Source organism: Pteropus vampyrus, unplaced genomic scaffold, assembly GCF_000151845.1.
Source record: "Pteropus vampyrus isolate Shadow unplaced genomic scaffold, Pvam_2.0 Scaffold25, whole genome shotgun sequence".
Taxonomy (NCBI): domain Eukaryota; kingdom Metazoa; phylum Chordata; class Mammalia; order Chiroptera; family Pteropodidae; genus Pteropus; species Pteropus vampyrus.
The window spans coordinates 9,878,675-9,906,418 of record NW_011888806.1 but is presented as its reverse complement, the minus strand read 5'-3'; the positions used below and the strand labels follow the sequence as shown (position 1 = coordinate 9,906,418).

Here is a 27,744-nt window from a genome sequence, read left to right as displayed (position 1 = left end):
GCATTCTAACATCAAAAATTTCCTCATATCCTTTTGCAGTAAACTCCCTCCCACGACCCCTAGTCCCTGGCAACTACTGATCTGCATTCTGTCACTGTAGGTTTTTCGTTCTTAGAATTTCATATAAAGATCATATATTATGCAGTCTTCTGTGTCTGATTCTCTTCACTTTGAATTTTGAGATTCATCCATGGTGTGGTATATATCGGTAGTTTCTTTTTCATGGCTGAGTAGTTTTCCTTTGTACAAATACACAGTGATTTATTTTTTCATTATTCGATAGATATAAAGCTGCTATAAATATTCCAATACACACTTTTGTATAAACATATGGCTTTTATTTTTCTTTAGTAAATACCTAGCAGTAGGGTTGCTGGGATCTATGATAAATTTATGATTAAATTTACAAGAAACTGCCAAATTGTTCCAAAGTGGTTGTACAATATTACAATATATGAGATTTCCAGTTGCTCCACATCCTCAACAACACTTGCTATGTTCAGTCATTTTCACTTTATCTATTGAAATAGGTAAGTCGTGGTATATCATTGTGGTTTTAGTTTGTATTTCCTCTTTATGTTGAGTATCTCTTTATGTGTTTATATATCCCGTTTATATATCTTCTTTGTTGAAGTGTGTGATAAAATCTTGTGCCCATACTTGTGTCTGATTCTGTGTCTCCTTACTGTTGAGAAGTATATGTTTTTTATACATTCTGGATATGGTTCCTTTCGCAGATATATAATTTATATATATTTTCTCCCAGTCTGTGTCTTACCTTTACATTATTGACTTTTGAAGTGCAAAAATTTCTAATGTTAATGAAGTTTCAATTACCAATTTTTTATTTTATGCTTCATGTTTTTTATGTCCCATCTAAGAAATCTTTGTCTAATCCACAATCACAAAGTTACTCTAAGTTACACAGTTTTAACTCTGATATTTAGGTCAGTGATTCATTTGGGTTTTTTGTTTGTTTGTTTGTTTGTTTGTTTTTTCACATATTGGGTGAAACAAGAGTTGAGATTCATTTTCTTGACCTGCAAATATCCAATCGTTCTAGCAACATTTGTTGAAAGACTATCTTTTCCATATTAAACTATGTTGGTACAATTTCCATGTCTTTATGTTGCTTTTTACCAAGGTGTATGGTATTGCTCCAATAGGTCTGCCAAAGGCTGACAGAATATGGAGTTCATTTTCACCGGGTGCACCCTGAGAAAAAGTCGCAAACTGGAATATTACTTGGAGTCTGTTCTAAAGGTGTCCTTGTGTTTGAGGTTCACAATGGAGTCCGCACACTGGTCCTTCGCTTTCCATGGAGGGAAACCAAGAAGATTTCTTTTTCGGTATGTCCATTTTAACCCCTTTTGATTATATTTTAAAATGGGTGTTGTCAATTTTAAATGAAGCATATTAACTCACTTTCCTTAAGTAAACTTTAGACCCTATCATTCAGTGGGGCTAGCATGTCTTCATACTATTTCATTCTTTCTTAGCTGTAGAGAGTATTATTGAGGTTTTATTTGCATTTGGTTCTCTCAGGAGGTGATTTTTGAAAGAATATTATACATTCCTAGCTGGTTACATGCTCAGTTAACTTTAGTTAAATTACAACCAAGTTTACTTCCCTGTTAATTCAGAACTTATTCAAGGGTACTAACTCTTCACCTGGAGAAACCCCTCTAGTGTATTTAAGACAAATAATTATCTTAACCCCAGTGAACTTTGTCTTGCTCAATAATAGGCCTCTCACAGCAACTGTATTTGAAGCTCAGTGGTCCACAGATTTACCAGATTTTATGAACTAGTCCTAGAACTTTCTGCAGTTTTAAGTTTTAGTGTATACTCTCTATGGACATAAAGTAAGAGAAGTGATTTTTAGAAAATCATGTGTAGAAAAGGTAGTGAGCTATAAAGGCCTATTTTGATTCTGGACATAGCTGGAATAATTAACATTGAAATACAATTAGCAAATCCCAGAGGTGAATTGAAAATACGTTCGCGTATTTGTTTTCCTAATGGTATTTAGGGACTATTGACATCTTTAGGTTATATATTTGGGCTGAAATGTGGTCTCACCAGAACAACATTTATAAGGATATCAATATCAAGGTCCCAGCTGACTGGATAATCTTCAACCTCAAGACTTTTGAAATCAGCTCTAGACCTAACGATTAGTTGGTGGGTGGGTTTCCTGTGAAACTCAGTTAGCCACTAAGATTACCAGATAATAACATGTTCTCTAAGGAAAGCCCAGACCATCCTCATCTTTCCAAGACTGTCAAGACCAAGAACTTACCTGGATTTAATTTACCTACCCCAGTAGAAATGTTAGCAGAGCAAGTATCTGGAGGAAACCTTAGGTTAATGAAATGCAGATCTAATTTGGACCACTTTTGAAAGGCAACAAATCAAATAATCATCCAGCATTCAGTTCTCTGTCGTTTGCCAAGCTTTCACACCAGCCCTAACATATATAGCACTAGCTGTGATTAGCTCATTTTTAAAGATCTGTAGTAATAGAGAATAGACCACATTCCCATGCAAACTGTTCTTATGTTTAACTTGTTTATTCAAAGTGCTTTCTCTAACACAGAGCTTTCTTTTTTAAACCCTCTGTTTTTTTTTCCATTAGCCCCTGAGGGGATGGAAACGCCATCCTTTGCCCTTCTCATCTCTCACAACTGAATTCCTCTGGGCACATTTCTTGTTCAGTCCACCAGTTAACACTTAGAGAGAATCCATTACTCTTATAATCTGTTTCAAACCTGTGCAGCTTTATAGCTGTGGAGGTCAACATCCTTGGGAATTTCTTGACAATGGTTAAGTGGTATGTTTCCTAAAATTTTACTAGTTAGAATTTCCTAACTACATGAGGAGTTACTAAATATGCTACTGATAGTAAAGATACTAGTTTGGTGCTACTATAACTTTAAACTTCTCTCTCACATACTTGCTGGTGAACTTTTCAACAGAAAGAACAGGGTCCCAGAGATTTCATTGGCAACAACATCTTATTTTGTTTTTATTGCACTGATTGAATATTTTTATAGCTGGACTCTATTTATGGCAAATGGTACTGGTTTTCTATTTACAGTTGTGATATAACATTTCTTTAAGTGAATTTATGTAAGAAAGCCAATTAAAAAATTTATAAATATAGAAGACTAGAAATTATGAAGATGGCACCTGCATGAATGAAGTTTGAGTACTACTCTTATTGTATCTTTCATGAGTCTACCAATTTTAACTTTTCATGCTTATTTCTGCATTTGAAGTAAAGACAAGAGACATGAAGTAGAGAGAATAATTTGCTCAGTAGAAGCCAGGAGCTGGAGTGGACTCTAACTGGACTTCAGCAGTTCTCCAGAGACACTAGTCTTAGATCAGCATGTTGAATACTAGCCTTTTAAGGAATACAGATCACCTGCAAGCTCACCACATAGGTCGCAACATTTTGGGACGCCCTCTTACATAAGAGACATTCAGTTTTCAAGAAACATCAGGGAGATGAGACTGATTTGTGGTTCTCCTCCTTTCCCTGAATTTGGCAAGTATCACTGTCTCTAAATATTGATGTGTTCATCTTTCAGTCCAGCAGTTACATTATCCATTGCCTCTCCATTTCCACATTTTCTTTTAACTTCACACAACTTCCATCCCAGTCTTCATGCCGCCAAGAGTCTTCTTAATAGAATCACAGCTCTTATTATATATTAATAAATAAACTTTTCTTGAATTTCATTTTCTGTACCTGAGGAAAGAAATCTTATAATTTCTTTTGCAAATAGTTTTGGTGTTTGTAAACATTGCAATTTACAAACATATCAAAAATATTAATCTCATTAAAAGAACTATGTTTGCCTTGCTGATGGCTGGCATACAGCCTGGTTTAGGTTATAATTTCTGAAAGTGGCCAATGATGTTAATTTCATTTATGTTTTTCTATATATATATTAAATGTAGGTCAAGGAATAGTTATGCCTAATAATGTGAAATAAAAATAATATTTACTTATTAATTACTGTTTATAGAATTTGGTCATGTAATAAAAGTAATAGAAAAATATCCTAATTATTCATACCCCTGATTAATATTGTAGAAAAAGAAAATCACACTGCAGAATACATCAGATGGAATAAAACATGCCTTCCAGACAGAAAACAGTAAAGTATGCCAGTACCTGCTGCACCTCTGCTCCTCCCAGCATAAGTTCCAGCTGCAGATGAGAGCAAGACAGAGCAACCAAGATGCCCAGGATATTGGTAAGGAAAAGCAAACTATAGCAGATGACTCCAGGGTATATGCATGGTTTCTGCCACAAATTTTAAGAGCTTCTATATTTAGGATGAAAATCATAAGATATATAGATATTAAAGGACTAAGTCAAAGTTTATAAAAGGTGTCACAGATGAAGCTGAGACTTCAACTTCGTGTTCATTTTAAAAACAGCTCCCCAGATTAGTCAGGGAATACCTGTTGAAATGTCTATTTTGTGCTTATCATTAGGCTAGCTGATGTCCAATATTATAAAAAGTTTGATCATATTTTCTAACCATAGTAAACTAACACACTTGAGAAGGTAAAACCAATAGACATGAAACAATAAAACACAACAGAGGGTCAAAGTTTTAATAACAGATTATATCTCACAGACTGTGATCTGCACAAGAAGCAGAGGGGGATCAGAGGCTAGAGTACTTGAGTGATGGCACTTGAACTGGAATTTGAGGGACAAAAATAATTAAGTAGTTTGAAGATAAATGGAAAGGCTTTTCAGGTGAGAGAAAGAGTATGGGAAACAAGGCAGGGGCAGGAATAGGATGCACCCAGCACGGTGAGGTTACATGCCATAGCAAGTTTTAGTGGTGGCGATTTCCCCACCTGTTCATTTTCCTTGGGCATATCCCTGTTCTGAAATTGAGTTAAATAACCACGGTACCCAATATAAATGGTTAGGAGAGTGCTTTCAGTTCCTTTTGAAAAGGCGCCAACAGAAGAAACTCATTCGGCTCTCAAAAAATATCTCAATCAGAACTGAAATATTTAAAAGTTACTCTGAAAGACCGGACCATGTATAAAGATTAAAGTTATACAGAATCTGATTCTGCATAGTAAATTCTTATAGACCTCAGTGAAACACTCTAAAGAAATTTGGTTTAAAAATTTAATATACTGATGACCTTGGGCAACAGAGCTCTGTGAATTCTCTATCCAAACTTCCTCACATGCTGAAATCTTATGAAAATGTATTCCCCGTAGGATCAGAATGGGGTGATGGCAACCTATGAATAGATGTTTCTCAGTCTTCAAAAATCAAAACGGTAGGGGCTGTATGCTTATTAAAATTGAAGATTCCAAAAACTTACCTGAAACTTGATGAATCCCAATGTTTGGGCATTGGGTCCCCGGAATGTGCATTTTAACAGGCTTTCCTCAGTCATGATGTTTATGCATGCTAAAATATGATAACTACTTCTATAAAGTAATCTTATTATTCCTTTTCTTTCTCTGCTTTGCTCTGCTAAAAATATTTGTCTGCTCTCACATATTTTCAAAGTATAGTGAAATATCAAACTTTTAGAGCTATCAGTATTCCTATTTGGACTAATATTCTGTTTGATACACACCAGAATTAACAACTGAAGGTTACATCATTATGGAGATTGCACAGTGCACTATAGTGAAAAGAGTCAGAAGACAAAACTGTGAGGACAGCCTAACATCCTCAACATACCTTACACTGAAGAACAATATAGTGTGGTAGGTAAGAGCATGAACTGTAGAGCCAGACTTACAGTGGTCAAACCTGGCTCTTACAAGCTCTGAAACTGTGGACAGGCTACTTAAATTCTCTGCATTAGTTCCCCATCTGTAAAATGATAATCATAATGACGGCATGTACATTATAAGGTTGTTGTGAATATGGAATAAGTTCACACATTAAAGCACTTTCAAAGTGCCTGACATAGCATAAGTGTTGAATAAATATTCATTATTATCATCGCTGTCATCAATATTACTTTAGCACTACTATCACCTGTAGTAGCAGCAGTAGTAGTAGTGGAATGACCTTAGGAAAATAAATGACTTTTTGGAATGTCATTTTCTTCATCCATGGAATGAGAATGCTCTCTGTGTTCCACAGGTTTGCCCATGGGAATACATACATCAGCTCTGTATCCTAAACTCATATGTGAAAGCGTTTTAAGATGGCATTATCTACATTTTCCCCCAGATTTTGTTAAACCATCAAAGGAATTATTTTCTGTTTAGAATCGGCTTAGAAATAACTGCCTGCCTACTTAATTATCTATACTAGACAAGTGAAGATAACCGATGTTATCTATAGGATGTTGAGGAGCTAACTAGTGTGTGTTACTTCTTTAGAGTCACAGAATGTTGGTGCTGGAAAGAACCTTAGAGGCCAATATGTCCAATTTTTTTCTGATGAGGAAACAGGTTCAGAGCAGATAGTGTCTCGCCTAACCTTAGAGTTAGAGGTCAAACCAGGCTGGAACCCTGATTTCTTTAGTCCTTAACCAATATTCTATTTGACGAGTTTCCAAAACACTAATTTGCATGGAATTAAATTAAGATTAATAATTACTTATTGAGCACTAACTACTTGTAAGACACCATGCTAGGTGATGTGGAATAACAAAAATAAATGTAGTCCCTCTTCTCAAAAGAACGTACTATTACAACATAAGGAATTACAATATAAGAGCATACAATATAAGAAATTACAGACCAGTACAAGGGACTGAACAATAGCACAAGCAGAGAATGGGGAGTGTGGAGGGCAGACTGTATAGAGCTCGCAAGCCTTTGAGTTCAAATTTAAAACAGTTCTATTAGGGTGTAGGCTCGTTCTCATGTTTTTGATTTTGTTTTTTTTTTTTTGCATCCTGGCTGTCTGTGTTGGAGTCCTTTCTGAAGGCAGCAGGCCAGGCCAGGTAACTTGAGGGTTTATGATCTCATCCCATGAATATAGGCAGTATTTTGAGTCCTACCCAGGAATAAACTATGAATGTATTTGAATAGCATAATCTTTGATATTTACAAAATAGATCCATCCTAAATTGAACTGGCTGTCCCTATTCTTGCCAAAGTTCGGTCTACATTTTCCTTATGGTTGAAGAATATATTGGGTATAAAGGTATTTCCCGGTAATTGAATCTGTATAAGACTGTTTTTGCGTCTTTGATTAACATCTGAAAATAGAAATAATGTTATCTGCTTTAATAAAAACTCTGTACTTTAGGCTAAAGATCATTCTGGGGATTTTTAAACCGAAGTCTTTTTATTATTATTATTATTGTGTTTGAACTTGGTGTCCACTTCTACTTCAGAAAAAGAAACTTAAATTTTCCTGGCAACAATGAAACATGTTTATTTAAACTTCATCCCATTGTATGAATATTAAAAAAAACTTCAGTGTTCTATCTTCTACACCTGAGGTGAAATCTTGATTATTAATCTTCCTAAGAATTAGAATATAATGAAACAGAACTGAAAAGTCTAAATCAGCCACAGTTGACGAGTTATTTTTTAAGGAATTTTCGCTTCTGTTTTACATAGTGGTCAAGCTGTTTTCCTTAGAGTGTGACACAGGGTCGGTACTTTTCACGGGACGACAAATGGGGTGCCTTGCAATGTGGATTACTAGTGCATGAACAGCTACGCCATTTGAAATTCTGTGCTCCTGGTCCTTTATTTACACCAAGAGATTTTATTGCTAAAATTCTGTGATGCTATGCTTTTGTTAAGAACCTCAAAAGTTCAAATACTGCCATGACACTGATTCTCCAAAATAGAATAGCTAAGCACTTGTTATAAGGTATCTCTAAACAGACTTTGGATGTGTGTTTAGGAGTGAAAGGAATTTAAGCATGAAGAGACCCCCAGCTCCTGGATCATGTTATAATTAACAGAAACCAAGAGAGAGAAGACAAGTAATATTTGATTCTCCCATGCCTCCTGTGCCTCAATTAAATAACGAAAAGTCACCAAGGTGGGATGGTGAGATGGCATAATAATAAAATAACAAAAGAAACTATTTTCCATAGAAGCTTTTTTTGGTAACACTTTTACTGAGATATAATTCACATACCATTCAATTCACACTTAAAGTGTACAGTTCAGTGGTTTTTAGTATAGTCACAGAGTTGCGTAACCATCACCACAATCCACCATAAGCCTTTAAAAATATAATAATCAGGAACTTTTTTTCTGGGCAAAACTCCTCTGCACAGCTGCTTTTTTAGGCATGATCTCACCATCGGCCTATCCAGGTTTCATCTCTCCCTCTCCCCATCCTTGGTTTGCTGGTATTTTAGCAGACACACTACTAGAGTTGAAAATTTCTGTCACATGTCATTCTCATTTCTAACTGAAACTCGTAATTGAAAATTTGGGGTCAGCAAGCCTGAAGCCCAAACATTACTGGATCCAAGGGAATATTAGATGAAGTAGGAAATGCTGAACAGACCCTGGATGTGAGAAAGCTACAAGGATGGAGAGATGGTGTGAAAACCAAGATCTTCCAACATCCTTTTTAAAGTCCTTGATTGCCGCACTCTGAAAGCTACCTCCTGTGCTGGCAATCAAAATGATTAAAAACTGCATGCTGTATTTTATTTATTAAAATAACTCCTCGTAAAGATACTGCGGTGTTTCCATCGTGTAAAGCAATCCTATTTCCTTGTAGAGAGAGCTTCGTTTAGGAGCCTGAATCTCCAAGTGGAGTCCGTTAGAGGATTTAATATGGGACGAGCTATCAGCACTGGCAGTCTGGCCAGCAGCACCCTGAACAAACTTGCCGTTCGACCTCTGTCAGTTCAAGCTGAGATCCTGAAGAGGCTATCCTGCTCAGAGCTCTCGCTTTACCAGCCATTGCAAAACAGTGCAAAAGAGAAGAGTGACAAAGCTTCATGGGAGGAAAAGCCTAGAGGAATGAGTAAATCATATCATGATCTCAGTCAGGCCTCTCTCTATCCTCATCGGAAAAATATCACTGTTAACATGGAATCACCACCACAAGCCATTGCGGAGTTGGTAGGAAAACCATTTCACCAGATGGCAAGATCTGATACAGAATCTTTGGCAGGACTCACAAAACTTAATAAGTAAGAACATAACTAACCCAAATTACATATTTGTAAATTCTACATTTCATACATTTGTTTTTGTTTTGACATTTTATTATTTTCGCCGTATTTTTTTACATTGACACTTGCCCCTCCTACCTTCCTTTTCCCTCTTTAGTTCAAAGTCTGTTGCAAGTTTAAATAGAAGTCCTGAAAGGAGGAAACATGAATCAGACTCCTCATCTTTTGAAGACCCTGGTCAAGCATATGGTATAGGTCAGCATAAACGAGCTTATATTCTTTCTCCTGTACCTCGTGCTCACAGTCACGTGAACAAGATAATTTCATTTACTGAGAAATTATTTTTGGTTCTGTGTCCTAATTGCCAAAGCTGTTTGTGAATATAAAATTTTAGGCTACTTAATATGTACCAAGTCAAACAAAAATTGACTTAACCAGTGATTGGCACAGACTGTTGCTTAGCTTTCTTTCTATTAGTGGCAGTTAAAAGCAATAACAATCTTAACAAGAAAACCCAGATAGTCTGGTACCATGGCTTTGGATTTTTCTTACAAGCCTGTGAGAGGAGACTCCACTAATGCTGTATTTTTTTGAAGAAAGATTTTTTTTAGGGTACCTTCAGCTTAGCATGAATGGAATTGTCTCTAAAAACAGATGATTTTAGAAGTGCGCTATGGTGAGTAGAAATTCTTAGTTGATTAAAGTTTTAGAAATGCTCCTGATGCCTATTAATTATTTAAGTATAGAAGTCGTGTGTATTTATAAATACACACTACCTTATGAGATAAATAGTTCAGGTTTCCTGTTGCTCTGTGCAGCTTAAAGAGGAAATGCACTGGAATGGACCTTGCAGGAGAGTAGTAGGTATTTAAGCACAGACATCTGAACAATTACTCACAATAGGAAACAGCTGGGGGAACAAAAGGGAAACAAGGATTGCCTTCTTCTGGTCTTGTTTAACCAAATAATACTAATTAACTCTCCCTTAGACCAAAGTTTGAACATTTAACTCTAATTACGCAAAGTTAGAAAGTAGTACTTTCACACCCTGTAATTGGATTGGGGGCATGTGGAGTAAATGAAATCAAAAGAGAACTCTGCCCTATAGTTGATAAATATTTATGAAGAGCAACATTACTTTATTAACGTAGGCTTCTACAACTTTCAGAGATTATACTGTCACCATTTTAAATAGAATCGATTTGAAAAAAACTTTAAACAGGTAAAGGGCAAGACCTCATCCTATAGGTCACTTTATCTATTGAAAATAGCCTAAAAAGACACTGATTCAATCTTTTAGGAAATAATTTTCAAAGTATATTCACTGTAATGAAGTCTCTTATAGAGTCTAAATTATTTTCATTAGGAAGGCTTTGGTCTATTTAAAAATCCATCACATTTCAGATGTAGAGTAGTAAATATTCCATAGAAAACACAAAATAAAACTCACCTGTGAAAGAAAATTTATTTTCAGCATTTATTTTTTGATAAGGTTATTCATTCTTGTTGAATATTGAATTTTCTTTTAACATTCAAACAAATGTTTTTAAAACTCATTTCAGTTCATCATTTCATATTTGGCATATCAAAATGTCATTGTCAGAAACAATATATTTGTGTTTAAATTTATTCTGCAAAACAAGTTGATATGCTTAACTTGAATATTTAAAATAGTAAATAAGCCTGTGGGAAGACATTTTTTTGAGTGTAAATAAAATGTTGCTGCATTAATGTTTTAGTGCTTTTTATGAATTTATCAGAAGAAATTCTGTATCTAGTCTCTGACCATTTTATAAACTGTCTAATAATGTAATTTATACCACAGGAATGACTTTGCATAGTTCTGGAAATTCTTCATCCCAAGTACCCTTAAAAGAAAATGGTAGGTTTATAAAATGTTTTTCCCCTCATTTCCATCATATCTTTTCTCTTGTACCTTATGAGGTAATCTTGGACCTAATAATGAAGAGTCTCCAATTCCATGCCAAGGATTTTAGGCCTTAACTTTGGAGAATTGTATTTTGCAGTATCATAGTGATGTGATAGGACCTGTAATTTAGGCTAATATTGATGAACTAGAGAAATTCAAGATAAGGACACGAACTGGGAAGCTAAGATAGTAGTTTGGGTGAGAGATAATTTTGATTAAAAATAGTTTTAGCTGAGACAGTTACTTTAAAGGGACGTTTGAGATGGATCTTGAAATGAAAGGAGGATTTATTCAGGCAGAATGGCGTGGAAAACATTCCAGACCCAGGGTATAGTGTGATCAGAGACATGGAGACATATGAGAAGATAACAGGTTCGGGGAACTAAGAATCTCAGCACGGAGGTGTGTGAGGGCAGTAGTGACTCAAGAGTAATAGGGATTAGCTTTGAGTCTTATCCCAAATATTATGGGGAGAATTTGGAGACTTCAAATGTTGAGACTGATAGTTTAGAAGTCTAAGAAGAAACAAAGAAACAAAGGAAGAAACTTTGTGCAGTAAAAGTCAGTGATTCAAACTTTTTAGACTTTAGATTATAAAATACTTTCAGAACATTATCTTATTTGATCTTTCTAACACCTTTCATGGTTGTTAGAAAGAATGTTTTATTACTGTATTACTGGGCATACACTGCTTTCCTCAAAATGTTTCAGTCTCACCTCCAAACTCTTAAAGTTGAACTAATTAGAAGTCTGATGAGAAAGCAGAATGCTAATCTTATATTTTAATATAGTTAAAGTTGATGAAGTTTTAAGTTTAGTTCTAATTTTCCTGAGAGCCAAGGCAAAAATGAAGGCATTGGAGTAGATTGAACCTTATGAAACTGCTGTTTTTTGTAGGTCAAAACTGTCAGACGCCAGGGTGCTATGTTGTGTAATTCTCATTCTCTCTTAGAAATCCACATACCAGATCTTCGAGAGAGGAAATTTCTTCTTGAAAGTAAAATTGTAGTCAATTAAAGTAAAATTAAAATACACACAATATCTTAAATACTCATAGCAAATGTAGGATTTTTTTTTTAATCTCATTTTTTTAAAAAGGTATCAATCCTGAAAAATCTGAGGGCATATCATTAAAGAAAAAGTGAACTTGTACTTGGGCCTAAGTTTCTAAGACCCTGGTATATATCTTTGATGATCAAATGTCTTACATAAATTGAATTTAGAATACCTCTGTGCCTAAAATAGCTTATTGACATGTCCATAGTGGTAATAATTATTGACTAACAGTTATTGAGTGCTTACTATGTGCCAAATGCTGTTCTAAGCACTTTATGTTTATCTCTCATTTAATCACAAACTATGAGGCCTATGCAAATGTTATTTCCTTGTCACATATGAGAAAGCAGAGCATCAAGAGCTTGTGCAGAAGGTCATGGAGCTGGCAAGTGCCCGAGCTGTGATTTGTGTGCAGGAATTCTGTTTCCAGAGCTCATGCTCTAATCCACTCTTTAGACTGTCTCCTAACATAATAATGCCTAATTATTCATAAGTGTTATTTCTCCTAGCTAAACTTTGGGAGAAGCTGTAAAATAATTTATTCAAAGATGAGAACTTGGAATGTGTTTTAACCTAGCTCCTGATGTAAAAGCATGTGAATTTACACCCACATGAGCAGCGTGTACAGGGTAGTTTCTCTGTTTAAACCTCTAGAAACTTCATCTTCCCATCTCCCCCCTGCATAGGAAGGACTGATCCACCTTCTTGTGGATGTGTACCCCAGCTGGCTTGCAAACAAGTCTGTGTTTTCTTCAAAATTCTTTTTGAATCAGTGCTCTGTTGAGAATTGAGTTTTCACATAATAGAGCACGGCAAACACGTTTTTCCAAATGAGGTAACTAAGAAAATTTAAATACTCGATCATGAGTCAAATATAGGACTTCTCATTCTAATTTCAGTTTTCTTCCTTGCTGGTCAAGATTATTAGAAAAAAATGAGAAATGAACATTGAATTATTTATTATTTCATATGAGGATCAATGAATAAAATTCAACCTTAACCTTTTACTACTCTCAGAGATCTTTAAAGAATGTGAAACTTGAAAGAGAAGATAAAGGAAAAAAGGCAGGAGTCTTCTAATCTCATGAAACAGATATGGAAAGAATTCCAACTTTTCCATTGTGATTTTTTTTAAATGTTGCTTAACGTTTCAAAAACCACATTTCTTATAATATTACTTCCTAAGAGAGTAAAAACAAAAAAAAATAGAATTTGTGCAAGAATTTTAAAATTGGTTTTTAATATTTTTTGTTTTACTATAATCCGGGATTATTATACAACTGAAAAGTAACTTTTAGCTAGATTTGTCACCTTCCTTCCTGTCTAAATCACAAAAATGGGGTCAAATACTCTTAACAGAAACAAAATGCCAAAAACAAACAAAAAACATGTAAAATAAGTTATTCTGGTGCAGAGTAACTTGTTACAGATAGTAAAATAAGCTTTTCCCCTCAATATTGAAACTATTACTTTTATGAGCAATCTGAATTCCAAGAAATAAAATGTAAAAAACAAAAGTAGGATTTTAAAACACACTTTTTTTACTCAGATATCAAGGACCAAATGTAAATTTAAATGCTAGTTTTTCCACCTAAGGTTTAATTGGAATACATTTATAAATGAATATTATAATAAAAAGTCCAAAGTGTTCACAAAGGATTTAGATATAAGAATTAACCAGAAGCAAAAGATAGAGTCAACTGAACTGAGTACTGAAAGGAACTTAAAAGTGTATCCAAACCAAGCTTTTCCATTCTATGGATGAATTAAATGAGTCTCTAAGATGTTATGTGGCCCGAATTTACCTTGTTAATTAGTGCTGGCACAGAAATAAAACACCAAATTGTCCGTTATGTTCTCCTTTTCCTACCACTAGAGCAGTAAATATGTAAGGTAATATAACAGTGGAAAATATTTCCCTTTGTTTTTATACCAATATGGTGCTGCTGACCTATCATCCCCAGGATTTGAAATGGGTCTTTTTCCATACAGTGAGTAATCCATTTATCCAGAGCCTCCTTGACCTATAGTACAGTTCATCTTAGAGTCAGTGGCGTGGAGCTGCATTATAGTTGACAAGGGTCTATATCTATAATCAAAAAATTAGTTTTTCTTGCAAAAAAAAAAAAATCGTCGACTCATACTTTGATTATGTGGTTTTGGCCTTATCAGAAATATGCTCTTATTGGGAAATTCAATTTATTCAGTCATAGATATAGCTATCATTAGTATCTAAAGTTATTCTAGTTGGGGATTATATATGTCCACATGAACCTTATGAGAGATGAGAAAGGCAACATTGGAACAACTGTCTTTAAAGCAGAGAGGGTATACATTTAATTTCTAAATTATACATTTATCAATTGTTCTTAAGCTATTTCCCAAGTAAACATTATTGAGAATGACACTGATAGTTACTGATGCGATAATATAGCATGTATTACTCAAAAAAGTGGAAATTTCAAGTTGAGGCTCTTTTTCACTTTAAAATATTTGTAGAATTTTTGGGGTCATGGAGTATATTAATGGGAAAAGAAAATTCTTTTAAGGATTTAAAGATATGTACTCCCTGAATACTAATGCTTGTTTTCGTATAGTAATTAAAATAACTTAGAACTATATTGGTACTTGAGATATCTAGCTGCCTCACTTTCAGAGATTTATAAATTCTATTCAATTCACGTCAAATTCTATAAATATCTTTAAGTTTACTTGGGTTGTAGTGTATTCTATACCCTCAGATACTTCCTCCTCCCTCTTTTTTTTTTTTTTTTTTAACCAATGGAGAAGTATTTGAACATCTGTGTGAATAGAATACAAAGATAAGTAGAAACTTGGCATGTGCACAGTACTATCTAGTAACATGGAGTTGCACACCACATCCTTCCTTCTGTCCTCACATTAATGAGTCACTTTATATGCGTGGGGGTGCTTTGGGTGGGGAAGGACATCACTGTTTAAAAGAGTAGGTTAGCAAAGCTTTCCTTTCCAAAAGAGTATTCAACTTCATCCTACTCAAATCTTGTGCTATAGCCAAACTAATATATGACATTTTTTCAGAACCCTTTCTGCCAGCCTTCTTTCCATCTTAGCTTTTGCTAATGCCTTACTTGTTGCTGTATAACCACTTCTATAATCCACTTATTAAAATCCTACCCCATTTCCTTGAAGTCTTCTTTATTTCTGGCAGGAAGAAGTCTCTCTTCTCTTATAGGTCTGACTCATGCCTTTGCAATGCAACTATTTCACTGACAGTCTTAACAACATTCTGTTTATCAGTTAGGCTAATTCTTTGTTCGTCTAGCCTGGTGTGATTCAGCTCACATTTACTATGCTAGGAGCTTTCATATACATTATCTCATTTTATTTTCCCTATTTGCCTAGTGAGAGACTTTGACAGGGAAATTGTTCAGTAAATGTTTGAAGGGTGAAAGAATAATTGAATGAATGAATGGTCAAATCTCTCTGGTGAATTCTTGAATATAGAGAGCTTCATGTGTTGCTTCTAGTTAAGGAAATAAATATGCAAAAATATTGCACATTTAGTGTATGTGTATGTTCCAAGAATGTTTACCTAGGTTATTTCTTAGTACACACACACTTATTAGTCAAATAAATATTATAAATAACCAATCTTATTAGTGCATGCATTGGAAAGGAAAATAAAGAAAATGGCATTTTTATTCTTTGAATCGATACCTTTGACTTGTAGCAGGTATGCCTTAGGAACGTTAAGAATATCAGTTTTATAATTGTGTAAAACAAATAGACTTTATCTTCATGATAGTGCCATTTGCATTTAATACCTAAGGAGACCTCACACTCTTATTTGTTTTACTTTATTTTATGGGTTTTCTTCTGTTGTATTTTTTATTTCTTTCTAGCTGGAAATTAGACTTGTCTATTTTAGGATAAAAGTTATCTTGGATACTTAGATGATAATACCAAACTAGGCTTAACTGATTTGTGGAGTTTATACTTATACATATATACCTAATATATAAGTTTTTCACGCCATTGTCCAGTGGTTTGGGGGTATCTCAATAAATTAATTAGGAATACTGAATTATTTTTACTCTCATTGATTATAACTAAGTTTGTAACTGAGTTTTGGTCAAAAAGTAACAACAAAATAGGGATATGTATACTACAGAGAGCTTGCAAACTTGCACTAATACTTGGTGTTTACGGGACAAGGTTAATTCACTCCAGAGAGCAAATGATTGTTTTTACTGTTTTCTGAAATTAAAGGAGTTTATTTCTAGAATATGAAGTATCACATACACATCATTTAAGCATTAATACGTGTTTTATAACAAAGTTGCTACTTGTCTTATAACATACTAATACAATTTTAAATCCACAAGTAGTCAGTCATATGTTGGCAGATAACCCCTGATTTTCGAAAAGCTTCAATATGCTTAAGAAGTATGTAGAGATGAATTTGAAGATTGATTTTACAAAAATATCTTTCTGAGTGTGTTGCAGTCATTTACCGATACTATCACCACCTCACACTCGGACCAATTAGACCTGTCAAATTATAATTGACATTAAGAAGTGTATTAATTTGCTAAAGCTGCCACAACAAGGTCCCACAGATTAAGTGGCTTAAACAACAGAAAGTTATTTTCTCACAGTTCTAGAGGCTCGTAGTCTGAAATCAAGGTGTTAGCAACATTGATGCCTCTCTCCTTGGCTGTAGGTGACAGTCTTCTCTCTATCTTCACGTGGTCTTTCCGCTGTGCATATATGTCTGTATCCAAATTCCTTCTTCTTCTTGGATTAGATTAGAGCATGCCTTAAAGACCTCATTGTAACTTAATTATCTCTTTCAAAAGCTGTGTCCAAATATGGTCATGTTCTAAGGTGCTAGGAGTTAGGGATTCGACATATAAATTGGTGGTTGGAAGAAGAAGGGACACAATTCAGCTCGTAACAAGAAGACAGAGAGTATGTGTCAAATGATCAGATTGCTAAGTAAATGAATTAATGTTATTAAAATGACAAATAACATATTTATTGGTTTAATTTAGGAGATAATTGTGAATGATCAACTTACTTAAGGAAAAAAACTCAAATGGAAATAAGAAAAAGTTGATTGTAGTATTTAACTAGCATTTATCAAGCACTGACTTAAGACATTTTGCTGGACAGTGATACTAGCTATAATGTGGAACAAATCATGAACTGTTATTCCTCATCTACAAAACAATGATTAAAAATCTCTTTTCCTACCTCATGGGATTGTTTCACAAATAAAATGAGAAATAGATGAATATCTTTTGAAAATGTAAATATGTTAGCCAAGTCATTATTGAGATTTTTAAAAATAAATTATTTATTCTTACTACTATTTAACTCTAGAACTTACCATGAATATTTTACTTAAAAATAAAAATGCCAACCACTTATTAGTAAGAAACTTTTAACATATTGAGCATTGTCAAATTCAGGAAGCAACTGTGATGCAACAGAAAGACATGGAGTCAGAAAACCTAAGTTTAAGATTACTCAGCACTAGCTGAGTAAAGCTGTTCAAATTATTTAACCTCTTGAGATTTATTTACTCATTTCAAACTGAAATGTACTCATTTCACAGGGACTCATTTATAAGGGATAAATGTGATAACATACAGTCATTTTGTAAACCACAAATTACTATTGAACATAACATGATGGCAATATATTCTTTAAAATATAATTTTATAGTGACCAAATAATCTATTAATGAGCTTTGTTAACATTTAAACTGGAACAAGCAATCAGTGTTAATGCCTGAACATGTTATGTTTATCTTAAAATTATACATTTTCAATAGATGTACTACATAAAAGATGGAGCATAGTATCTTCGCCAGAACGTGAGATCACCTTGGTGAACCTGAAAAAAGACGCAAAGTATGGCTTAGGTAAGTCACTGTGAGATCCTTAGTCTATAGCATGCATAGCACTGGTATTAAGGCACCAACCTGCTCTGATCAGGATACTGGCTGCCCACCCACGACCCCTTCACCTCGCCTGCTCAGTCAGGAAATGCCAAAGATGAAATGCTTACAAGCAGTACTTCCACCAAATTTAACAGTTGCATCTGACAGGTGTTACCTATTAATCATATTTGTTGGGACGGTCCCTACACCTCTACGTGTCTAACAGGCTAATCACTAGTCATGGAAAGCACCAGTATCGTGAAGATCTTTTTAAAATGTGCTGTTTTACAGGATTTCAAATTATTGGTGGGGAGAAGATGGGAAGACTGGATCTAGGTGTATTCATTAGTTCAATTACCCCTGGAGGACCAGCTGATTTGCATGGATGCTTAAAGCCAGGTACTTTACATTTAGGTGATTTTCCTAAGTACTTACTGATAGACATGAGTTTGCACAGATTTCAAAAGCGGAACTTGGGCCAAACAAAAATAATGAGGGGAGCATAACATTTCTACAAATCAGCATTAATTTCTCTTTGTCATTGAAAATATTGGATTGTCTATTTTTACAGGAGACCGTTTGATATCTGTAAATAGTGTGAGTTTAGAGGGGGTCAGCCACCATGCTGCAATTGAAATTTTGCAAAATGCACCGGAAGATGTGACACTTGTTATCTCTCAGCCAAGAGAAAAGACATCCAAAGGTAATATTGTAGATGTCTCTTAGCTGTGTGTTCTGTTTTACTTTTTGCAAGACCAAGAGGTAAATTGCATTTAAGCCCCTTATTTCCTTTCTGGAAGTTTTAAATGTATAGTTGTGATTGTTTTAATTTTATGCGTCAGTATAACTTTTCATTCATCACTTCCAAGATTTTCTATTTCATTCTTCTTTAGTAATACAGTCAACGTTTGAACAACCCAGGAGTTACAGGTGCCAAACCCCATGCAATCCCAAATTTTGTATAAATTTTGACTCCCCCCAAATTTAAGCTGTATCCAGTAGGGGATTGGTACCAAGACCTCTTGCACATACCAAGATTCACAGATGTCGAAGTCTCCTCTATAATATGTCTTAGATGTGGAGGGCATACAGTCAGCCCTCCACATCCACAGACTCCCAACCACAGATCAAAAACAGTACTGACATTTATGGAAAAAAATCTGTGTGTAAGTGGACCCAAGCAGTTCAAACCTGTGTTATTCAAGGGTCAACTTTATATGCATAAAAATGGATTTGTTGTGCAAAATTGATGTCACTTAAGTAAATTCTCCTAGGTATTTGGTGTTTTCTACCACTTCTTAAGCCAAATCGGAAATAAAATTCTTTATTATTGCCTAATTAATATAGTTATGCAATAGTTAGCTATGAAGCCCTGTCCTGAACCAGATTATAAAAAGGAAAAGGATAACAACATGCCAGAAATTTAAAAACAAGACCATATCATTTTGTCTGATAATCCCTGCCATTAGCATGTTGTAGGAGAAAGGACACTTGGCAAAGATCAGATGACTTGAATCTGAGCCATGCCTGGGCTACTTATTAGCTGTATGACTTAAGTCCTCTTGAGCCACAGTTGTTTTGAGGATCAAGCGATAAGGCAGCGTGTGTGAAGTAAGTGTACACTGTACGTGCACTACAGCACAGTGGGCAGTGAGAAGGGCTCCAGAGTCTAGGGTTAGATTGTGTCTCCACCGCTTAACACTACACATCTTGATTAAATCACTTGAACTTACGAAGGCTCTCTTTCTTATATTAAAAGTGGTGAATATAAAAGTGCTTATCTTGTAGATTGTGAAAATTAAATAAGATATTGCATGTAAAGACTTAGCACATTGCCTGGTACCTATAAAGCACTTAAATGTGAGTTTTAACTATTATCATTAACATTATTTTTCAAAAACATTTTTAAAAACCTAGAACATTAACATGCTAGATAAATGTAAATAAGTTTCATCCCAAAGATACTGGGAAATATGTAAAAGAATTAGTAATAGGCAGTTAACTTAGTTTAGACAGAGAATTTTAGGCATAACTTTAATTATAAAATAGAAACTAAAAACAAACTTTCATACAATATGTTCTGACAAAAATTTCTTAAATTTTACGCATGTGAATCATATTGTAAAAAAGTCTTGTATTTTACAGATTACTGGTTTCTTCTTGTCTTCACTAAATTTTATATATGGTGTGTGCGTATATATATATAATGTATAACTATATAAATAATATTTTCAGCACTTGTTTGGGGTGAACAGACACAACAGAGAGAAAACACCACCACTGCCCAAAAGAGCCTTATAATCTAACTGTAGTCTAGTCATCTTAGGGAAAGGAAAGACAATAGCAGTTGAAAATGTTGTAGCATACTTCTGAGTTTCAAGCCGCCAAGACCAAAAAAAAAAGCAGAACATTGGGTTCCATTACTCACCATTATTTTGGCAAAAGAAGCATATGAATTCAGAAGAAACTCATTTTCTCCCTGAATAATGCTCTAAGGGACTCTTAATTTTGTTTTCAATAGACATTTTTTAGAAAATTTATTCATTTATTCAACAAATATTTATTGAGTGCCTGTGCTGTACAAGACACAGAACCTCTACCCTTGTGCAGCTTACACTTTATCAGGGTGATAAGTATTGAACAATTATAATTATGATAAGTGTAAGGAAGAAGTCCAAGGTGCCAAGAGAGCATTTAGCAGAGGAATTTTACCTAGGATGGGAATAATAAAGCTTTTTTTCTAGCAGACTTTCATGTGGTTGTCTTTTACTATCCATTCTCAATAAAAGTTAAAAGCATGATGTTAAAACATAGTTCTGTGAACTTGTTTCCTCAGAAAGCTAGAGTAACCTTATCATGGTGTGTAACTATTCTGTAGATAACTTGAAAAGAGATAAAGCTCAAAGAACCTTTTATCAGTATGTAACTCAGGCTATCCTTCTCAATTATCAATCACCAAAGAGAAAGGTTTTTATTTTTCTTTTTGTTTCCTAATCTTTTTTAAGTTATAGAATGCATACTAGTTTATTTAAATGAATGCTATTTATACAGAAACCTATGAAGTAAAAACTAAAAGTCCCCTTACCCCATTTCCTAGGGAAATTATTCGGTGTGTATGTGGCCTTATGTATATTATAAAAAAAAATTTTAAATAGTGCATGTGTGTGTACACATATATGTACACACATACCTTTTTTTTCCAAAAAATACAGTTATTTTTTGTACTCAATATCAATCTGTAATTTGCCTACTCAGTATATTCAGGACATCCATAAATATATACTCTTTTAATGTGGTATTATATTTTATGTTTATGGGCATATCAAAATTTATTTAATTTATTTCTTTTTTATGCAATCAGGTTAGCTATACTTTTATTACAAATGTTGCTCCAACAAATATACTTGTTTATACACCATTGAAAATGTACATATTTCTGGAAGTTAGATACCCAGAAGTAGATTAAAGGGTATGCACATTAAAGGTTTTGACAAATGCTACTAATCTGCCCAGGTTTTATTCAGGTAGATATGACAGTGCCCTTCACACATCAGTGGTGTGAGAAATTATCAACCATTCTCATTTTTTGTCAGCCCAATAGTAGGAAACTGCATTAAACTGCATATCCTTGAACAACAGTGAGGATGTATTTTCACGTATTTATTAGTTATGAGGTTTTTACTCTGAATTCTAATCTACATATTATATCCTTGTTCCATAAGAGTTTTAAAATCTTTCTTATTGATTTTTAGAAACTCTTTGTATATTAAGGATATTAACTCTTCTATTATTTTTTGTTATTTTTCCCAAATATTTTCTCTCCAGTTGCTCATTACTCTTTTAAATTTTCCTTGGTTTTGCTTGCTACATAAAACTTTTTAATTTCTTATAAACTTTCACCTATAATTCTTTTGCCCATGTCTTCTATGGTTCGTCTTACTTGGGAAACTTTCTTAACTAGCTTTTGATAAGAACTACACATAAGAAATTTGCAGTTACTTTTCTTGAGAATTACTTGGTGTCCAAAAAAATGCAATTTAGTGAGACAATATAAAACAAATATATAATCATTAAATAAAATTCAAGATTTTTGGCGATCCAAATTATCTCTAGTTAGAGAATCAAAAAATTCTTCACAGAGGAGACTCTCTTGAAATAGGTCTTAGAGAATGGAAATAGGGAATTAAGATGAAGAAGTACACATTTCAATAGAAGTTGCCTCAGGAAACACCAAAAGAGGGAGCAAAGGAAACAGAAAGCATCTACTACAATTGTTGGGTCCTTGTTATGGTTTCAGGCCCCGGGTCAGGTGTTGTGTGTGTGTTATCCTGTGGAAAACCCTCCCAACAATCATCAGGGAGTATTGTGCATGTGTGCAAGCACAGGCATCTGTGTCACTAATCTGTTATTTTCATTGATGGATTTTAACTTTTAGTGTCTCCTACTCCTGTGCACATTGCCAATGGCATGAAAAATTACATGAAGAAAGCTTCCTATATGCAAGACGGTGCAATAGATTCTTCTGAGGATCACCACCGCTGGCCACATGGTACCCCGAGGCATATCTCAGAGAGCTCTTTTGGACTGTCTGGAGGCCTACGGGAAGGAAGCCTGAGTTCTCAAGATTCCAGGACTGAGAGTGCCAGTTTGTCCCAGAGCCAGGTCAATGGTTTCTTTGCCAGCCATGTAGGTGATCGAACCTGGCAGGAATCACAGCACGGCAGCCCTTCCCTATCTGTGATATCCAAAGCCACCGAGAAAAAGAGGACTTCTAGTGACAGTAACCAAAACAAAGCTAAAAAAACAGGCATTTCTGATACAACAGATTATTCTGACCGCGGAGATTCAGACATGGATGAAGCCACTTATTCCAGCAGTCAGGATCATCATCAAACACCAAAAAAGGCATAGTTTAATTCGAATCTTTGGTTTTTTGGGTTGTTTTTTTTTTCCATTTAAAAAAGCAAACTACAGCAAATATATTACAGAACAGAGTAATCTACTATAAACTGCTTACATTCTGGAAAGAAAGAATAATTTCTATATTATGCTACTAACTGCTACTGCGTTTGATGCTAACCTTCAGAGAAATTAGCAGCTTTGAATACTAACTCTAAAATAGCTATTATTCTGGGAACTTGCTACCTGATAACACAGAGTAATTATTAATCAGATTATGATGGTTTTCTACAAATTGTTCATCTCTTGCATACTTAATGTCTATAAGAGAATTTACTATCTGAAAAATTCATTCCTAAATAATTCATGTGGCAGTTGACTTTATTATTGATAATCTAAATTCTTCTGAAGTTCTAAATGTATGACAAGAAGAACAACAACACAGAAAATTGCCCATTTCCTAGAAATGATATCAATTTAAACTCACATTCACAAGCAGATTCAGAAAAGAACCTTAAGCCCTTGGTTCGCTGAAAAACCAACATTCCTTATAAGAGGTTATGCCCTTATAAATGGGACTCAGCTGTTGTGCCTATGTTTAAATTGGATTTGTAAACATAAGTAAACATGAAGACTGCTCATCTTAGAAACCTCTAAGTTAAAAGCTACTGCCTGATATATATTGATTTTAAAGGAAATGGAAATACTTTCTAAATTTGGAAGTATGAAAAGCATTGGAAAAGGATTATGTAAAAGCCAGGTTTGAACTAGGTTCTGGGCTTCCCTCTGCTGTATCTAGCTGTTTGACCCGAGGCAAGCCCTTTAATTTCCAAACCTCAATTTCCTCAACCATAAAATATGAAGGCATTGGATTAGATGATCTCTAAGATCTCTTCCAACCCTCATGATCTTTGAATCCACTCAATCCCTAAATATCTTGATTTTTCTTAATTTTTCCAAACAACACATTTTGAATCTTCATTTTGAGTCTAACAAAAAATCCTTTTGTTTGTTTTTCTTTGTTAAGGAATCTTCCTCCTCAATGAATACATCCAACAAAATGAAATTTAAAACTTTTCCTTCATCACCTCCTAAACCTGGAGATATCTTTGAGGTTGAACTGGCTAAAAATGACAACAGCTTGGGGATAAGTGTCACGGTACTGTTTGACAAGGTTTTCAAATGTTTTCTCTTCTCCATTTCCAGCAGCCTATTGTATGCCAATTTTTTAATTAAATTATTTTGCTTCTGAAAGGAAACTTGTCAAATATTTCCAAAATTAAAAATTGAATCATATCTTAAAACTTAAAAAAAAAAAGTTGAATGTGCTAGTCAGTTTTTCCTGTGTTTTAAAATAAAATTAGAAAAATGCTGCCTTTTCCCTCATAGATTTCATACTTGCTTAATCTGGTACAAGACTTGGAAAATATAAAATTATTAAGTATGCTTTGTACACATTTGATAGCTTCCACATAAACATGGAATAATACATTTTAACCTACATCAAATAATTAAAGTTTAATATATACTTATATGCCTTTTCTCTCTGTCATATATCTTAACTTGTAAACATGATTAGTATCTTAAAGTTACAAATTCCTGAGGAATACATATACTTTTAAGGTAGTTAAAATATGAGCATAGGCTGCTTGATAAAATTATTCTAGAATTCTAATAATGAATATACTATACCCTAAATTATAACATTATCATTTATGATATTGGAAGGATAATGTTAGTTATGAAAAGCCGTAACACTATTACGGCTTTTTTATATCAAAAAAAAAAAAGAATTTTCTAGTACTTTTTAAAATAGTATAACCCTTTTACTTTTGCTCTTAACTTCTTTAGAATTTTATTATCTTCCTATTGTGAAAGGAAATAAAAGCTATATATCCACAAGAGATAGAGAACCTACTTATTACATCTCATCTACACTGTAACCAAACTTATCTACCAAAACCATTCAAAATGAAAAAAATTTTTTCTCTGACTCATGAGATTTTCTTTCAAATTAGCAAATATGGTCTGAAGTATATTATTCCATATGCTGTTTTTTCTGACAGTTATGTTCTCACACTAATTTTACATAGATGGATTTTGCTTTCTGCTTGCTCATAATGCATGGTGTAGACTTACAAAAGAAGAGCAATTCTTCATATAGTCAAGATCTAGCATTTCATTACATTCCAAATAAAGAGTTTTCCTAAAAAGTAACTGCTTTAACATTTGGAAAACTTAGCTAGAAATATTCTTGAATATTGAAGTAATTGCACATGCTAACGTGATGCGGCTGCTTTGGCTGATGAACTGAATGCTTTCTAGGTCTCAGATTTGAAAAATGGAGTTCAAAATTTTTCATGTTACAAAATGTTATTTCATTTGTCTTTTTCCACTTAGGGAGGTGTGAATACGAGTGTCAGACATGGTGGCATTTATGTGAAAGCTGTTATTCCCAAGGGAGCAGCAGAATTCGATGGTAGAATTCACAAAGGTAGAGTATTTTTTGCGTATGTGGAAATTATATATAGGATTATCACTTCAGCAAATAACAAGAAACTGAAAAGTTGATATAGACCTTCAATTATTCATAATTTAAGAACATACACAATTATTTTAAGACTTCATTAAAAAACTCCTTGATGTCATTCCAAAAACTCTTCTTTCCAGCTTATTCTCTTGTGTCAGAAAATATCTTGACAGTGTTTCATTCATGTTTTGTACTTTCTAAGAAGCAAATTGCCAGAGAATGGGAAAGGGATTATGCCCGTGTAAAAACACTGACAGCTACATTTCTGATAAGAACTAAGTTAGTTTTCTCCAATTGCTCTACATTTGTAGTTCAGTTTATCTTTTTACATGATTTAAATTGATTTTACAATATATACAATATCTTGTTCTAAAATATATCTAAGATTAACCATAGAATTGGGAAAGAAATTAAATAGCTATTAAAAAAACTGTGACACAGTTTTGTCCAGACTTTGTCTGAATCTCTTAAACAAATCAATATAAAGCAAGACCACAAGATATTGAAGAGCATGATTATATTTTATAATTTACTTCTTTCAAAATGACTGCCTAATTTATAGGTGATCGTGTCCTAGCTGTCAATGGAGTTAGTCTGGAAGGAGCTACCCATAAACAAGCTGTGGAAACACTGAGAAATACGGGACAGGTAATAGATCATTATACCAAATTTTTGAGATACCTTAGAAGAACATAATAATGTTCAATCTCATTGAGAGCTTCAAATTTGTTAATCAAGAAACAAGCCTGATTTATGTAAACATTCTGGTATTTTTTTTCTTCCAAATTGGAAGCAAGTATTATGACAAGTAGTCCCCCCAGCCTTTCCCCCAACACCCAACCCCCGGCCCCGAGGAAACTGGCTCTCCATATCACATTTAGCCTTAATACTACCAGTGATCTGATAGGAAAAATGGTGGGGATTGCATTTTTTTTAAATTTTTCATAAACATCTACAACTATATAGTGATTCTCACTTGTAGTCATTCTTCAGCCCTAAGGCTAAATTCATTTTGCTCTAATATATTTTGAGTCAGGGAGTTTAACAAATTCTTTATAATGGTCTTTATGTTATAGTACAGAGGTGGTTTTATTCTAATAGCCACGTTTTCTATAATGTGTTTATGTTATTTTTATAATAGAATTTTTTCTTTTTAATTATTTATCTTTTTTATACAGAAAATAATGAAAACTTCATTTTTAAAATTTCAGTCCCTTGTTTTTATCCCTATATTTTTTTCTCTCTCTACCTATATTTTGGTAGACTGGGTATTTACTTTAAATGATTTTATACTATCAATTATACAAAGTCCTAAAAATTTATCTACTTTATAATTCTCTTTAGTTAATGAAGTGCTTTTTCATTTGTCCAGTTGGTTCATCTGCTGTTAGAAAAGGGACAGTCTCCAGCATCCAAAGAACATGTCCCTGTAATGCCACAGTGTGCCCTTCTGGATCTGGATGCCCAAGGTGAAGAAGGCCCAGAAAAAATGATGAAGAAAATGACATATGTCAAAGACTACAACTTTGTCACTGAAGGTCAGACCATGGGAGACTGTCATCTCACCTTTAACTTATGCCTGCCTGGTTTATTCAAATTTGACTTTTGCATGTTGGATCATAATTTATGATCTCTTTATTTATTCTTGAATAAATCTGAATCTCTTTAATTATTCTTGTCAAGTAATCGGACAAAGCACTATAGTGAATTAAAACACACACACACACACACACACACACACACACACACACACACATTTGCAGTTCTTAAGAGTCTGAATTTGGATAACAAAGTCAGGCATAAAACAGATTATAGTTACTTAATAGTTTCTTAATTAGTCGTAAAATTCAAAATGATATTTATAAAGGAAAAAGGAAATATAAATAATAATGACTTCAAACCCATATGAAACCTTGATTCTTACATTTTCTATATTTGCATTCAATTTTATGGACTTGTCAACCTAATCCTGGACAGAAATTCACTGAATAGTTCCCAGATACTGGTCTTCCCTACAAACTTTGATAGCCCTTGGATTACCACTAATTGGTAGTAAAATAAGAAAATTAAGAATGATGTAGCAATAAACTTTTTTTAAGGTTAAATGTGTTTATAATACAGACGTACCCTTTATTCTGAGATTTCATTTCTCTTTAAGGGGCACAGATGTCCTTTACTTTATGAATGATGCTGGTGGTAGATAGTTATCATTTTGTCTTTTATTTTAATCCTTATTTGATTATAGAAATGTTACAACTCTGAATTAGTCCCAAAAAAGGAGAAA

The 27,744-nt window shown here is 33.9% G+C and overlaps 1 protein-coding gene across 1 annotated transcript in view; it reads left to right on the top strand.

The window, feature by feature from the left end:
- Nucleotides 1–27,744, top strand: part of PTPN13 (protein tyrosine phosphatase, non-receptor type 13) — a 176,472-nt gene that overhangs the window by 111,760 nt on the left and 36,968 nt on the right. Inside the window, exons 16-28 of the mRNA XM_023528410.1 lie at nucleotides 1,167–1,349; nucleotides 4,106–4,268; nucleotides 8,717–9,134; nucleotides 9,274–9,371; nucleotides 10,942–10,998; nucleotides 17,924–18,013; nucleotides 18,323–18,430; nucleotides 18,603–18,734; nucleotides 22,467–22,936; nucleotides 23,958–24,089; nucleotides 25,331–25,424; nucleotides 26,023–26,108; nucleotides 26,833–26,998. Coding sequence (XP_023384178.1) covers nucleotides 1,167–1,349; nucleotides 4,106–4,268; nucleotides 8,717–9,134; nucleotides 9,274–9,371; nucleotides 10,942–10,998; nucleotides 17,924–18,013; nucleotides 18,323–18,430; nucleotides 18,603–18,734; nucleotides 22,467–22,936; nucleotides 23,958–24,089; nucleotides 25,331–25,424; nucleotides 26,023–26,108; nucleotides 26,833–26,998 — 2,197 coding nt within the window. The remainder of the gene's footprint in view (nucleotides 1–1,166; nucleotides 1,350–4,105; nucleotides 4,269–8,716; nucleotides 9,135–9,273; nucleotides 9,372–10,941; nucleotides 10,999–17,923; nucleotides 18,014–18,322; nucleotides 18,431–18,602; nucleotides 18,735–22,466; nucleotides 22,937–23,957; nucleotides 24,090–25,330; nucleotides 25,425–26,022; nucleotides 26,109–26,832; nucleotides 26,999–27,744) is intronic.